General features: G+C 42.0%; 1 protein-coding gene across 12 annotated transcripts in view; it reads right to left on the bottom strand.

Annotated features, from left to right (window-relative positions):
• LOC144050745 (uncharacterized) overlaps positions 1-16307 on the bottom strand; it is a 145168-nt gene that overhangs the window by 39847 nt on the left and 89014 nt on the right. For 11 of the 12 annotated variants that reach the window (XR_013293919.1, XR_013293918.1, XR_013293920.1 and 8 more), the window contains exon 6: positions 9651-9757. Coding sequence is in view for 9 of the 12 variants with exons in the window: in XM_077564309.1 (XP_077420435.1) it covers positions 9693-9757 (65 nt within the window). In the remaining 3 variants the exon portion in view is untranslated. Of the gene's footprint in view, positions 1-7687; positions 8475-9650; positions 9758-16307 lie in introns of those variants that run through there. The other variant, XM_077564306.1, reaches the window with a different exon arrangement.

Here is a 16307-nt window from a genome sequence, read left to right as displayed (position 1 = left end):
ACCAGAGTTAAGTGTCGTTTGGCAGAATTACACGTTTAACACTGACACTAGTGTAGAGTCGTTTCAACACTACTCAGTGTTAACCTGTGTAGATTTTTTTAACACTATACAGTGTTGGAGTAACACTGGCTAAGTGTGAAAAAAGCAACACTTAGAAAAGTGTCAGAATTTAACTCATTGGTGTGGACAAATATAAACACTTTTCTAGTGTTAATCTAACACTGGCAATTTTGTTGTGCAGACTTTCAGTGTGTTTTCGAACGTTGGCTTTTTGTGATATTTGTGGCCGACAACCAACGTTTATTTATTCAAGGGAGTGAAGCTGTTTTCAAGGGCTGAATGTTTCAAAACTTCCACTTGACTATCAGGACGAATGTTCATGCACGTACTGTAACTGGACAAAAATGGAAGGAGTGATGAAAAAGGTAGTTAGGGAGAATTGTACGCGTTTGCGATGCTGCAAAAAAAAAAGAGAGAGAAGGTCTGGCCTTGTGAAGCGCGTGTGTGTGTACGCCGTGTAGAATGAATGGTTATGGTGGCGCGGCGCGACAGTAAAATCAATGCTTCATATACGAGGCAGCTGCGGGCTTCGGCTTGAGCGCGGACGTCAAGCGGCTTATTGCTTTTCTTTGGCGTTTGCACACTTTTTGGGGGCCGAGCCGGCTTGTGCGGTCGCGCAGCCAACAGCGCGCCGTCCCCGCCTCACAAAGCCGGGATTCAATAACAAGCAGGCCGGCTGGATATTTGTCGCTGCCGTCACGTGTTGCCGGCGGGGCTCCGCCATTGGCCGGCGCGCTGGGCTAATGGCGTTAGACGCGCTAACAAGGTTACGGCGGCGGCGGCGCAGTAATCGGGCTGCCCTCGGCTTCGCGCCGTAATCAATAACAACACGAGCACTTAAGCGGCCTCGCCATGAATCATCCCGCTCAACACCTACACAAGAAACTTTATTGGACCGTCAGACACACAAGAATAATCTGCTTTGATTGACACCTGCCAACATGTTTGTTGTGCTGATTCAAATGTGTACGTTGCCAAGCCCAGGAAATCTTTACACACGATGTCGATTACATTTACAAATAGTTTTCATATCTGTAATGCATTTCATCCATCCATCCCTCCATCATCCTTCCATGTTTGTTTATCCATCCATCCAAAATACTACAGTAGAAACAGTTACAACCATTAAATCTATATAATATATAGATTTATTTTTTGTTATGCTACAAACTAGTGTTGTAATTAGACTTTACACCAATCTGATCGGTCGGATCGGGATCGGAATCGGATTATATTTTACATTTGCATATGCAAAATTGGTGATCGGCTGTAATGTCTTAATTTGCCCGATTGATCAATGACGTCATTGATCGGCTCAGCCAAATAAGACATTACATGTTATATTTCATGTCTATTAGCATTTTTTAAAGATTTTTTTTATTCTCAATGCATTTCAGTCAAATGTACGTGGGTTGTTGCTATTGCTGGGCCAGGCCAGGCCAGGCCAGGCCAGGCCAGGCCCGATCCCCCCGCGAATGTTGTGCGTCAAGTGTAGAGTAAATATAAAAGTTTTTCACTGAAATATATCGCTCCATCTTCTGATCAAATCGGTGATCAAATTCAATTATCGTCATTTTCAAACTCTGGTCAGACTTGGGATTCTACTTCAAGAATATGATGGGGAATGTAATAAATGTAATAAGCAAAAAAAAAATATTGAACAGTAGCCATTGTCTGTATCTGAAAGGAAAACCTAGTAAACAAACACAGGGAAGCTAATGTTAGCCATACGTTACACTAGCGAGATGAAATGTTGTCTTTTCGACATGAATAATCATTTTTTGCAAGGATTTTAGTGGTTACGATTTGAGCATTGCATGAAAGTGATAAATGTTAAAACAAATATGGTAATCATTTTGAATTGTCCCACGGCCAAAAGTGTATTCATTGAATTTCCATTTCCATGATATTACAGAAAAAATGTACTTTTACGCCTCCTTTCTTCCTCTTCTCAGAACTTTAGTTTCTTCTTGCACAACCGCACAACTTCGCCATGCGCCGACGACGCCCAAGCGGACTGAGCGGTCGTTAGCAGCTGGTCGCTAACACTGCAAAGAAGCGGCCAGCTGAGCATTGCTCACCCGGCGGAGCAAAAAAAAAAAACAAAAAAAAATAAGCAGTGCAGATGTAATTTGTTTTCAATGGCTTTTTCAAAAGAATAATTGTGGTGACACCGGCCGCTCGATAATATGGATTTTGGTTTTCGTGTGTGTGCGTGTGTGCGTGTGTGCGTGTGGCTGCAGACCCAAATACAATAAAAATGGATCGTGTGTGTGTGTGTGTGTAGGTCTGGTAAGCGTCAGCGGTCGCAGACATCATTGGGAGGATTACTAAAGGCGTCCTGTGGGCCAGCTGCACCTTTCATCCCTCTTTGGGGAACAAGTCACTCATTGGCTCCAATCAAGTCAACAAGCCAGTGAAGGCCCGGAAAACGGCGACAAACGACATGCGGCGCACAATAAATGTGATTTAGACCAAAACGAGTGATGTTTACCTTTTTGAAAACGTGGCCACAAATTGTCCATTCAGTGTACAAAGTAAACATTGCGCACCAACAAAAATTCCGTTGTCGAAACAAAGTCACGCATGATGAGAATCAAGCAACTTTTTCTTGGGCAGTCATCATGTTATCAACGCTCACTTTTGCTCGTTTGATAAATTGATAAGTTAATTTTTTAAACGTTTTTTTTTGCTTTTACAGTTAACATTGATATATTATACTTTTTATGACAAAATGAAAGACCAATTTAAAAATGATGCAGAATTTTATTTTTACACTAAAATTAAGATTTTCTTTTCTTTTTTTCTTTTTTTTTCCATGAAACTTAATGTTAACTCTTTGACTGCCAGACGTTTTCAGAAAAGGGATGCCGTGGGTGCCAGCCGATTTAAGCATTTTTGACTGATCTTTCAAGGTCCATAGAAAATTGTGTGTTTGGACTATGGAAACACACATACTACCAAAACAAGATTGGACTCTCATCTTCCATCAGAAAAAAAAAAAGTTTGTTTCTACCTTATTCTGTTTTTGAGTAATTAACAATAGAAAATGGTTAGTTTCACCTGTTTTGAAAAAAAACGTCTTTTAACGTCTTTGGCACTCCTCCATAGGATTTTACGAAACGTTATTTAACGTTTTTGGCAGTCAAAGAGTTAACTCTTTGACTCGCCTAGTGTGCAGCATCGGTTCTTAACTGATCTGCCTCACAGTCGAGAGGTTCTGGTTTTCTCCCACATTCCAAAAACGATCATTTCCTTTGTTGAAGACTCTAAATTGTTTTTTGTGGTCTGACGACTCAAGTCAATTAGTGGAGCCTATATAGAGTTCAAAGCGAAAACACGGTGAAGCAGCATTCAGCTGTTATGCTGCACACAAATGGAAGAATCTGGCAACAGAAGTCAGCCATAAATGTAAATGCTTTTAAATGCAGGTTTAAAACTATGCTCACTTTTGTCCCAGACCTATGATTAAGGTCTTTAAAATTATTATTTTTTTAAGTCATATTTTCCAAAATCGTTTTCTTGCACTGTACATTTTGTTAGTAATTTTAGTATGACACTATTTTATTTCTTTACTTTGCTTTTAAATGGGGACAGACGGCGGCTCAGGATGCAGGGACGTTACCGACTTACTGAAAACATTGTTTGACTGATTTACATGATTCAATGTGGGGAAAGTTTATTTCCGAATCCAAATAAATCCCTTTTTGTTCAACCTTCGATGTTCTGCTGTGTTTTATCTGACAAGTGCATCGTATTGCTTCAATTATTCCCTTTTAGTAAGAGTTGTTTAGATGGCCGGGATCGAGCAACAGACGAAGCTAATATCTGCTAACGCTAAAGCCTTTGAAAATGCAACTTCCTGCAACTTGCTGTTGCATCATGAGGTTAGTCAAGTTCACACACATGCGGTGTAAATATCATATAGAAATATTGTGAGGCGCACTTTGTGTGCACGCTGCAATCATGAAGTCACAATCTTCCAAACGTAGCACAAAAGTTAAGGCTGATTATTATCCATTTGTTTGGAACATTTGTGGGATGAGCAACAATGCTGAACATGAAAAATGTGCACTCACAGGTCATTTTATTAGGGACACAATCTAATAAGATTCAATTTCAAAAAACATATTTTGCTTGATCGTGTGCGCAGAACAAGAACACATGAAGGTTCTCATCCCAGCCGCTGAATGTGGGGAATGCGGTGGTTTGTTCCTAGTCCACTACTCCCCCACCCGCACCCGCAACCCGCCTTGTCGTCCCTCAGGTTCACCGCATAATGAGCACTTTGACCGTGTCTGGTCATTGGAGAGGTGAGTTTGCGTGGCATGAAATGAGCGCAGGTAGGCACACCTTATTCTGCTTCCTCCTCACCAATTCCTCACTGGATCCGTGTGGGCTATTCCCAAGATGGGGGTTTCGGGGGGGGGGGGGTGGGGGGCATCTGATTTATTCTTCCGCTCTGCCTGACTGCCTCAGCAATGGAGAAATTCCCGCCCTTCCCTTTCCCCTCTCCATCCAACGGGAGAACATTACAAGGTGCGAGTCGCCGGCGCAAGAGTCACTACGTCTTCCTGAAAGCAGGCGAGGAGAAGCGCAACATTTGTATCCCACCTTTAAGTACATGCTTCACCTCCGTGTTGAGCAGAGGTGGGCGACAATGTGGACTCCACACGCAAAAACAAGAGCTCGCAACCTTTTGACTGCGACGCAAGCCTTATCATGCCGTGGAGGCACAATCATTTCATTACAACCACCACTATTATTCTCGCATCTGGCCTTTTATGGCAGTATTGTGGACCTACAACTGACTTCATGGCCAAATATGGCCTTAGTGGCTTAAAGGTGTATTCAAGGATTTTCTCGAAAAGTCAGTTGTTTTAAAACGCGCATGCAGAAGCCCATAATGCCAGCGCTTCCGCTCGTCCGGGGCAAACGCCCACACTGCAAAAACGGAGTGATATTTACTTGACAGAACCTCGCAGATGTCACCGATGTCCAACATGAAACGCCAATGCCACATAGGCTGATGCACTCAGACATTTTACGTACATTTTACAAAGAGTTTAACTCGAAACTTTACGAGTCGCGAACGTGCAAGCTCATCTCCATCTTCGTCGGTCTCTGCAGCCGGCCTCACTTCATAGACGGACGTCCTCTTGTGGCTGTCGGCCATTTTCAAAGTATGCGGTAAGATTGGTGGAGCTACAACGATGAATGGCTGAATCTGAAGCTCAGCGGCTTCATGCTACAAACATTCAAAGTGTGCACAACGTTTTTTTTTACGGCAGATTGATTGATGGGATCGAGAACCAATAATTATGATGATCCACCCTGAAGACACAGCGACAAAAGATCCTTGAACACACCTTTAAGATTTTTCTTCTTCTTTTTTTTTTTTTACTTACTACTGCCATGCACTGTTCACAAATAATGACAACAATTCAGAATCTTCGCAATTTGGCATTGTCCACGTTTTAAATTTAGATTTGTCCTTCTGACTAAATTGGGTAACAATCTGAAAAAATCCCAAGAAGGAGTTTGTCTTTGAATGGCTCAAAAATAAACTTAAAATGTGCGTCCAATCCAAAATTGCTAATCTCCTGTGTCTCTTCGGACATGGCGAACTCAGACTTTTTTTTGTGGCCTTACGAAATGTCAAGCTGCCAATTCAAACTGACGTGTGGGGGTAATTAAAAAATAAAATGAAAAAATAAAGTCTGTTGGGCTTCAGAGTTTCGTGTCATCGGGCAAGTCATCAAATTTCGCCTCGATGGTCCGCCCAAAAATAATGAGACAAACTCCTCGCAAATGTGATAGAAATAGGATTAAATTGCCAAAAGGAGTTGGTTCTTTAAAGGACTTTTAGAAATGGTCAAAAAGACGCAAAAAATGTCACCATCGAACCAAAATGGCTGACAATATGGCTTCTTGAGACTTTTTTGTGAGTCTACTTCCAATAGACTTACGAAATGTTGATTTTGTGAAATAAATCTGTCTTAAGAATTTTGCTAAAACTCCATAAGAGGTTTAGATGTGGTAGCAATAACCGAAATGAGTCGGAAATGGTGACAACATCAAACCAAAATGGCTGACATCCTGTGTCCTTTTTGGATATGTCTTCTCGAGACTTTTTGTGGGTCTGCTCATGATAGACATGCAACCACATTTCATCTTGTTAAGTGAAAGTGGCTTTCGAGGCAGAATTTTCAAAGGACATCTGCGTTGGATTTGTATAATAAAAGCCGTGAAAATGTCCATTTCGTCATTTTGATAAGTTGTCTGTATGTAGCTGCTTTCAAGGGACCCAAGTACGCTTGACCCCACCAACGTCTCGGCGAGGTTCGCCGACCCGACCCGACGAGACCGGATGGTTGCGGCGCTTGCTCTGGGGTGGGGATAATTGCCGGCGCGATGGTGTGATCCTACAAGTGCTGACAAGTGAGGCGCCGCTGGAGCGTGAACGCTGAAAAGATTTCTCCAGTGGCCGCCGAGCCGGGATGATGTGCGAGCTGCGCTGGGACTTGCGCGCATATGATAATATGCAAATGAGTCGGGATCATTTTCATTGTGTAGATAGAAAAGGATGACTTCCTGAGGGCTTGACTGGGATTACGACTGCTTCATCAAGGTGACAACGTGGAACATTACGGCTCAAAATACTCTCAAGTCGTATCATTCAAAATGTCGCCGGTATCATCAGGACAGACGCCAATTTTTGCCCTGAATACATTCAATGATATTATATTCGATTTTCGCTGAGAGGGGAACTTGAGTCGATATTTTCCTTCAGCATGCATTTCAACTTTTAGACAGAAAATGATAACCGTAGTTTATTACGCAAGACGCATTTAATACAACGGTGTCTTTATTAATCGCATCCTTGAAACATGTCGAACTGACAATAATATAACTTAGTTTTCACCTAAATAAAACGAGTGCATAATCGCTTGAGAATAATCTTACAGCTGCACAATGAACGCGTGGTTCTTTTCTCCCACCCGCGTTTCATTCCTTCTGATTGGATTGCGTGAATGTTTGTCACTGTGTTGTTTTCATTTTCGTTTTAGTCATCAATGAATGGTTTCTATTTTAGGTTTTGTTTAACTTTCGTCAGCATTTTTTTTTTTCGTCGACAAAATTCTCACTGGTTTCACTGGTTTATGTCAAAGTTGTTTAAAGATGAACAATTACCGTAATGCTAATTACCGCTTGTGCTATTTCTTTAATGAAGCCAGTGGATTTTTGTTAGATGTTTTGGGTAAACATTTTGTTCAATTATACGACTGACTTGATGCAAAACAAATCTGAAATCATCTTTCCCCATTGAAATGAGTGGAAATACCATCAATCCGTTCCAGCCTCCCAAAATAACCCACCATTTAAAAAAAAAAAAAATAAGATAGAGCACCATAGTAATGTAACTAAATAGACTGTAAAGAATGAAAGCGTTGTTGCCAAAATGACTGCTCCTTGTGGTGTGCACGTCTTGGCCACCTGGGGGCCGTATGATACAAACATGCATTAAGAAGACAGTCACAAGCTACTCCTCAGTAAGATGCACTGGTTTTAGTCATTCTTCACAGAGGATAAAGATATAACACAGTGGCACCAATTGTAGTTCTAAGTTTAAGTGTGTTTAGTAAATTTAAAGTACAAAAAAAAATACACAATACCCGTGACAATCCCCTACTAGTATGAAGCACATTGCTTGTCCTTCTCGACCGGCCACTGTCCTTGTGCACTGACCACACACACACATACACACACACACACTATTGATTTTCATTTAGATAACTTAATGTTCACGGACAATTCACAGCGGCTTCGCCGTTTTGAGATGTACGAGCACACCTCAGTGTAATCTGCCGCCATCTCTCTTTTTTCCCCCGCACGCGCTCATTTTTCCAAAATTTAACCAGCTCCGAATAGGCGGGAAATAAATGGACAAGGGACGCCTCATCGATCAATCACGCCCCGACCTAACACACACACACACACACACACACGCGCGGACACGCACACACACGAAAGCAGCAACATCCAATTACCAGCAGGTATAGTGGAAGAGTCCACGAGGAATAAGACTTACAGGCCAAACATGAGACGTATGGAAGCGTGAGGACAATTCCCAGACACGTACACGAAGCAACGGCAGGGCAGGAAATCAAAAGTCAAGCTTGTTTTTAAAGCTTGTTCATTTAGTGGCAAGGCGGGAGAGCAGCTGTGAATACACACTGTGATGGATGGAGCGAGCCCAAACGCGGCCGAGCCGCGCCGCCCTAAGAAAGTTCTTTTAGAGCGACTGTCGGATCGTCTGACATTCGAGTTTGTTGCTTTGCACTTGCGCGTGCCCAAATCAACCTTCCAAATGAAGAGTCCCGAGGCCGTCTGGATTTCATCTCGTTCCCATTCTGAAAAACCAATACTTGAAAAAAAAGTTCCGGACAACAAGACGGCCATTCAGTGGAGCGCAGAAGTGCGCCAAGTCCAAATAAGTCTCGTCTGTCTGACTCGTTTTCTTACAAAATGGTGTTGCTGTTCCACTCCAGTCCTGTGGGTGGCAGTAGTGCGCAAGGCAAAACAACTGCTTGACTGTCAAACTAAATGAGTGACTAACAAAGTAACTCAAAGTAACTGACTAATTAACTGACTAAACTGCTTACGAACTATCAAATTAACTTACAGACGAGCCACGTAAAAAAGACAAACTAGTAAAAAAAAGCTGCAACGCAAGAGCGCACGAAGCAGAGTGGATGCCCAGGGCGACCGCCAGGCTGTGTTGCCCCGGAACACTTTTGTACCCTATTGAGCCCACCGCTTGCATGCTCCTGGTTTCAAACCCGTATTTGAAACCCTAACCCAAGGTTGTAACACTAAGCGCAGTTTGAAACCCCAATTAGAAACCCCTTACCATTGTTTGAAGCGCTAATTTAAAACCCACGCCTGCGTCTAAAACCCTGATGTGAAACTTGGAAGTCCTACCAAAGTTTAAAAGCCTACTTTGAAACACTAACCCCAGTTTAAAACCTTACTTTGAAACTCTAACCTAACTTTAAAACCCTGAATTGAAACTGTAATAATAGTTTAAAAGACCTATTTTGAAACCCGTACCCTAGTTTAAAACGCCAACCCTACCGGGAAACCATATTTTGAAACCTAAAATCACATATTCGTTTTTTTTTGAGTGGTGGGATTGACCGCAAGGAAAAAAAGTCAGGTCACATATTCAGAATTTTTGTACCCAAAATGTTATAGCCGTGCTACAAATTGTGATCCTACTTTGAAATCCGAACCCAAGTTTAAAACCCTAACGCTAGTTCATTTCCCTAATCCTACTTTGAAGCCCTACATTGGAAACCCTAAAACAAGTTAAAAACCCCAATTTAAAACCCTAACCCTCGTTTCAAATCCTAACCATATTTTGAAACCCTAACGGGAAAACTAACAGGAACGTTGCGTAACTTCCCGCCACATCTCACTTTGAAGACACCCCTGCTGTGTTCAGCCCGCCGCGCCATGCTGACTGAGTTAGCTCTGTCCACACACACACACACACACACACACACACACACTGAGCATGCTGTCACCTTTGGTTCCGTCAACCTCGTCGGCGCCGTCTCCAGGGGACGTCAAAGGAGTGTCCAAGCGGCGGAGACGTCAGACTGGAGATGACACTTGGACATGTCGACACGTCCTAAAAGGCGCAGAGTGGACGCGTCACAACAGAGGAAAAGTGAGAAGACCGGGAGGACACATGACAAGGAGACTCTTGACGCTTTGCAAGCCGAGACCCCCGCGGGGGGAAACCGGCACCTGTGATTGGCCCGCAAGTGATTGACGTGTCGGTGGACTTAACCACTCAATCTGTTTACCGCCTTTAAAGAGCTTTTCGGGCCACGTCGATCACATTCAAGGCCTCCCGTTCATGAATTGTCCAAAAAGGAGTGCGCTTGATATTAGACAATGGAGAGGATTGTTATGTTCAAATATTATAAAATGGAGCCAGGATGGCGCAAACAGGGATGTGATTTGACCAAAGTGAAATTATCTGAAAATTTAGCCGGGGGTCTGGGGGCCGCTGGTACCCAGCTAGGTCCAGCCCCCCGGAGCTCATGGGTTTTCCGTGTTTTTAAGTACTTTCAATGCACTCACATGACAAAGAAATAGACAAAACAACAGCATAAATTTTCAATGTATATTGAACTATCCCATATAAAATGGCAGTTTTAGTCAACTCAAAATCAGTCACATTCAAAAACATTGGACTGCCTTTGCTTTTAAAAACTATCACTGAGAATATCATCATATCTAACTAATGTGATTACTAAGTTAACACATAAATAATGTTGAAGAGTTCAAATTTCATGAACAAATAATTGTATCATGACCAAATGAAAAGTAACTCATATTAGAGCATACCACAAATGTCTTTGTTATAGCAGAAGATGTTATCTGTCGGAGTCATGTGCATACACAATCAACTAAAAAAAAAAAAAAAATAATCTGATTTTTTTTTGGGGGGGGAGATAAAAAAAAGCGGAATTCCGCGAATTAGCGGAAAAATCGCATCCCTGCGCAAAGCACGATTTTTGTCGAAATAAAACTCTTCAACTGACTCCACCATAACTCCTTATCCCTTTTTAAGAGCTTTTAGGGCCACTTTGGTGCCATTTAAAGCCCCTTGTGCCGTAAATGTCACCAAAAAGGAGTCAACTCAGCGTAACGTGTCAACATTTGTGAGCATTCCCACAAACGTTTTGTGATTTTTATTCTTCACACTTTTTTTGCCGCGTAACAACTCCCACATAATACTTTCAATTTACGCTGTTCAAATTTCAACTTGCTTCAAAAATTCATGCCTCCCGGGCTATTTATCATCTGATTCCACATTACTTACAGTATTTGCACAATTTGACGTCAAATATCAACTTTTCCTCATTCATTTTCAATGGGACAGACATTGAACTTTTTTTCTTCCACATGCATTTAAGTCTTTGCATTCACCTTTCAGCATTCCCACGCAATTTCCACACAAATTGCACTTAGTTTGGCAATAATCTTGATGCTATTCAATATAAAAAGAGTTCGGGTTGATATCCTGTATGTTTACAGCGAACACAATTTTGCAGGTCACAGCAGCCGCTTTGTTCTTTGGGGATTTTAAAGTTCGAGTTTAAGGGGGAAAAAAAAAAGACAATTAAGAAAGTGCTTATTTTTATTTTTGAAACAAAAGTTAGTTATTTATGTCTAATGGGCTCACGCGTTAATTTGGGGGCTAAACTGCTGTGAAGCATTCAGGGATGAAGGAAGGTTACACCCTTGGGTGCTAACGGTAATTACCTCTGCCGAGATGCTAATGGTCTTTGCGTGCGTGTGTGCGTGTGTGTGTGTGTGTGTGTGCGTGCATGTGTGCGTGTGTGTCAATCATTTTCTTCGTCCAGTAGCTCCTGGTGATGTTTTTCCTCCAATTTTTTTTTTATTTTTTAACATTTGATGCATTTCTGCCACCCTCTGGTATAAAAAGTTTGATTTAATTTAACTAATTTGTGAAACTTTAATTTTGGCTGCATTTCCTTTTCATTTGACTTTTTGTGTTTATATGAAACGGCTCAAAATTCTTTTAAGCTGCTTTAATGAACTATTTTAAAGATAATATATTTTTCTGATTCATATGACCTTCTTGTGAGCACGAGTCATGATTATGACTTTTAGAAAGTAAATGCATGAATATAAGAAGTAAACGTGACTAAAAGTCAAAGGTCAAACAAGGTATGCAGCTTTTTCTGCTTTCTTTTTTTAAATAATTGACTTACATTTTCAAACTTGTGGTACAAACGTGAATATGCTTTTAGCAGCCAACAATGCACATTACAGCATCCCGGCGTCGTGACCAGATTTGGCGCCTCGCTACGCTCTCTGCTATTAACGCAAGTGTGTGCGTAACCACATGAGAAGTGAAAGCTTGTCGCCAGCAATCGCACCTCACAAGTGATGTTTTCCCGTCGCGCGCTTTCAGACGTCACACAACTGCTTTCTACATATTATATGCTCTCCTCCTATTTTCAACTTACAAATCGTGTTTATTCTCGTTTGTCACGTTTTCTCCAGGCAGAAGCAAAAAACATCTTAAGTGAAGAGAAATCTTTGCTGGCTTTGAAAGTTTGAAATGCTGTCAACCCTGACTCATTCCAAAGCTCATTTGTGATTTTTTTTGGGGTACAACTTACAAAGTATTGACTGAAAGACACACCTAATTGTGCTTATGTGAAGATTTAACAACAAAATAATCAAAAATGTCAGCAGAAATGCTTTTATAAAACTGAAAATGCACAGGAGTTATGAGAATGCAGGTATGTACAGTATATTTTTGCTTCCTATAAAAAACAATTACTACTTTCCCGCGAACCATCTTACTGCATTTATGTAAGAATTACATAATCGTTTTTTATTTAAATTTTCCCAAAGGCTTGTATCTGAGCAGCGAGACATTAGCAAGTGATCAGCTGTTGACTTCCACCACTGCCAAGAACCTTCCAGACCTTTCTCTGCATCGTTTTGAGATGTTTACCACGCGTGTACAATGCATGCGTGCCTCCGATGCATTTTTCCAAAATCAAATCATCTGCAAGCCATCTTTTTCAAAGGGTAGTGATGTTTTTAATTTAGCTTTTAATATCAGTGACGCTCAGCTGGTTGAATAAAGAATTTGAATTGATTTGAATATTCATTTGTATTAATTAGGGTGGTCTCGATGACCTGTATTCACAAAGTGTTGCCGTTTCAAAAGCATGCCATGGTCACGTACCTCCGCGAATACGATGGCTTGACTCGAATGCATTAAAATACATGAGCGTTGTCCTTTAAAAAAAAAAAATAATAATAATTTTTGAAACCGATTACAACTTTCATGTTATTTTGGGATTTGGGGCCAACAAATATACAAATAGGTAACAGAACAAAATGAGAATAGCTGAATTTGGTGATAGCCAACCGCTAATAAGTACGGGATTACTCTTGAATAAAGTAGATCAACACACACACACACACACACACACACACACACACACACACACACACACCTGCAGTGGTGCGTTAGGTTTAGCATTCCCCGCATGCCATGATGAAGACAGAGCGCTAACAGACGCTCCCATTTGGAATACATTACTCTTTAATTCTTTGTATACAAAGCCGTGTGTGTGCGTGTGTGTGCGACAACAGCACATTATCGCACTCACTCACTGTTAATTACACCCACACGCACAAACACGTGCACACTCACACTTATAGCGACTCTATCTGGCTGAGCATCTCGTGTTGTCCTCCCTCTTCTGCCCATTTTTCTTTTCTTTTTTTTTTTTTTTTTTTTTACATATAAGGCGGGTGCATGTCGATAAAGGGTGCGAAACGGGTTGAGCGGTCACGCACGCCGATGCTATCTGTTAACCAAAACGCATCGCAAGTGGCCGGCTGACATGTTGGATGCGTCTTCAACAAAATCTCTTTGATGTATTGCTCTCCACCAATCAGTGCTTGCCGCCTCTGCGATGGGCGGGGCCTCAGCTAACGTGGCTCGCTAAATAACGACTGAGTTTGAACTGGGTGTCAAACTCAAGGACCGGGGGGCCAGATCCGGCCCCTATGTGCGCCGATTAATGAAACAGTTCCTGGCCCCGAGTCTCGCGGTGCTGCTCGTACCAACCTTTTAAGGCTAGTGGCAATCGGGATATCCAAAGCTAGCAAGGCGAGCTGCTTTCCATATTTCATATTCTCAGACATATGAAGACTGCCCCGTTGGCTGAACATTTCACTTTTCCGCAGAGCATTATCGTCCGCCGGCGGTGACGGCACCAGATCGGCGAGTCCAACTTTCTCCAGCGGAAGTCAAGTCAAAGATTTTCGTCCTTGCGCTCCCACGAGCCTCAACGCGGTATTCAGATTAATATCGCGCTTGTGGAATATGAAGTAAGCAGCAAAATCCACACGTTTTGAACCGACTCTGGGGCGGCCATTTTGCCATTTACTGTCAACAGAAAATGACATCACAGTGCTGAAGGGCTCAGCTTGCGAATGTCACATGACCAAAGGTAAAAAAAACAGGTGAGCCACTGATGGTGGTTCCCTGAGCCCTTTGGCACCGTGATGTCGTTATTAGTCGACGGTCACTCAGCATTTTCAGTTGCATTTTCATGTATAGACGGTACTATATCAATAAAGTTGGATTTGGTTTGGTTTGATTTGACAGCAGTATGCAAAATGGCTGCCCCTGAGTTGGATAAAAATGTGTAGATATTGCTGCTTAATTCATATTCAACAAACAATATTAATCAGAAGGCCACGTTTAGATGATTGGGGGTCACACAGAATAAATCTTTTGCACGGGGTAACGAATCTCATTGTAACTTGTTGACAATAAAGCTATTCAAACTTTTTTTTAACTAAAGGAAGGACTGCCGTTTTTGCCACTTTTTTAGTTTTGTTGCAATAATTGTTTTATGCATTCCTACTAGTCTAAATACGGAATTGTGGTGAATATTGCGTTAGTGGAATATGAGTTAAGGAGCAAAATCCAGCCGTTTTTATCCATCTCAGGGGTCGGCCATTTTGCCACTTGCTATCGACTGAAGATGAAATCAATGTTGCTCAGGTCTCAGGTAGCGACCAATCACAGCTCAGCTTCAGAAAACAGGTGAGCTGTGGTTGGGCCGTTGCCTGAGCCCTGAGCAACTGTGTCAAAATGGCCGCCCTCTGAGATGGATCAAAATAGCTGGATTCTGCTGCTTAACTCATATTCCACAAATGTCATATTCATCATATTCGACTAGTGAGGTCACATATAACATATTATTGTCAAGAAATGTTGAAGGTTGACTTGATAAATTAGTCGATGACTAAATGACATGATTAGTGATGATTCAACTCAAGCGTTAATTTAAACACAGATGGGACGAACTATAGTCGACTCATCGATTCAATCCATATTACACATATTAACTCTTTGACTGCCAGACGTTTTCAGAAAAGGGATGCCGTGGGTGCCAGCCGATTTAAGCATTTTTGACTGATCTTTCAAGGTCCACAGAAAAATATGTGTTTGGACTATGGAAACGCACATATTACCAAATGAAAGATTGGACTCTCATCTTTCATCAGAAAAAAAAGTTTGTTTCTACCTTATTCCGTTTTTCAGTAATCAACAATAGAAAATGGTTAGTTTCACCTCTGTTTAAAAAAAAAAAACGTATTTTAACGTCTTTGGCACTCCATAGGATTTTACTAAACGTTATTTAACGTTTTTGGCAGTCAAAGAGTTAATAAGGCTGCTATTTGTTCGATGCATAAATAAATATTGTTAAATTGTCTTCTCTAATTTCTTCAAATTTCAGTCATCCAGTCCACCAAACAGGAGTCAAAGGTCATAGCAAAAAGAAAGAAAAGCAAAACGGGCCGTTTCGGCCGTTCGCTCATCCCACAAATGTAGCATGTAATATCTCCCCCCCCCCCCCCCAAAAAAATGCATTGTTACAACAAAGAAATAATCTAGCAAAGCCTAAATTCCCGACTTTTTGCGGTCCGTCTAAACGCAGCTAAAGAGCAGGTTTTAAGAGGTGTCCAAAGACGACGAGTGTTGTTGAATGATTAGTGTGAGCCCAGCTTGGCCTGGCGTCCATTTGCTGAGTGACTGGCTGCTCTCATTAACGCCGCTAATGCACTTGTAAAGCAGTCAGCACCGGCCATAGATCACCACGCGGCCTGTGTGTGCGCGTGCGTGCGTGCGTGCGCGCGCGCGTGTGTGTGTGTGTAGCGGAGAGAGAAGGGGAATGAGGAGGAGGAGGTGGTGCTGGTCAGTGGAGATGTCGCTGGCCCATTAATCTTGGCCTCTTCCTGCCTAGTTATTGTGTATTTCTTTTGGCCGGAGATTGATTGTAGCAGCACAAGATGAATTTGCCTGCTGGACCTTCTTCTTCCTCCTCTTCTTCTTTTCTTCTTCTTTGTTGTTGTTTTCCAACTCTTCACGCTCAGCCAAGGTGATAATGCTCCGTGTGCACCCCAACCCCGCCCTCGCCGTCCGCCACCTTGGGCCCCCCTTTATTTATTTCAGATTACAATCGCAGTCTGTTGCAAAAAAAAAAAAGAAAAAAAAGAAAAGTGTGTTTTTGTGCTGAAAAGAAATGAGGAGAAAAGAAAAGCGAGAAAAGCCTCGACGGAGGACATTTGACCTGCCGGACCGCAAGTGAGCTTTCGTG

The sequence above is a fragment of the Vanacampus margaritifer genome, chromosome 4 (genome assembly GCF_051991255.1).
Source record: "Vanacampus margaritifer isolate UIUO_Vmar chromosome 4, RoL_Vmar_1.0, whole genome shotgun sequence".
Lineage (NCBI taxonomy): Eukaryota > Metazoa > Chordata > Actinopteri > Syngnathiformes > Syngnathidae > Vanacampus > Vanacampus margaritifer.
The sequence above is the reverse complement of the archived record's forward strand: the minus strand, read 5'-3'. Positions and strand labels throughout refer to the sequence as shown.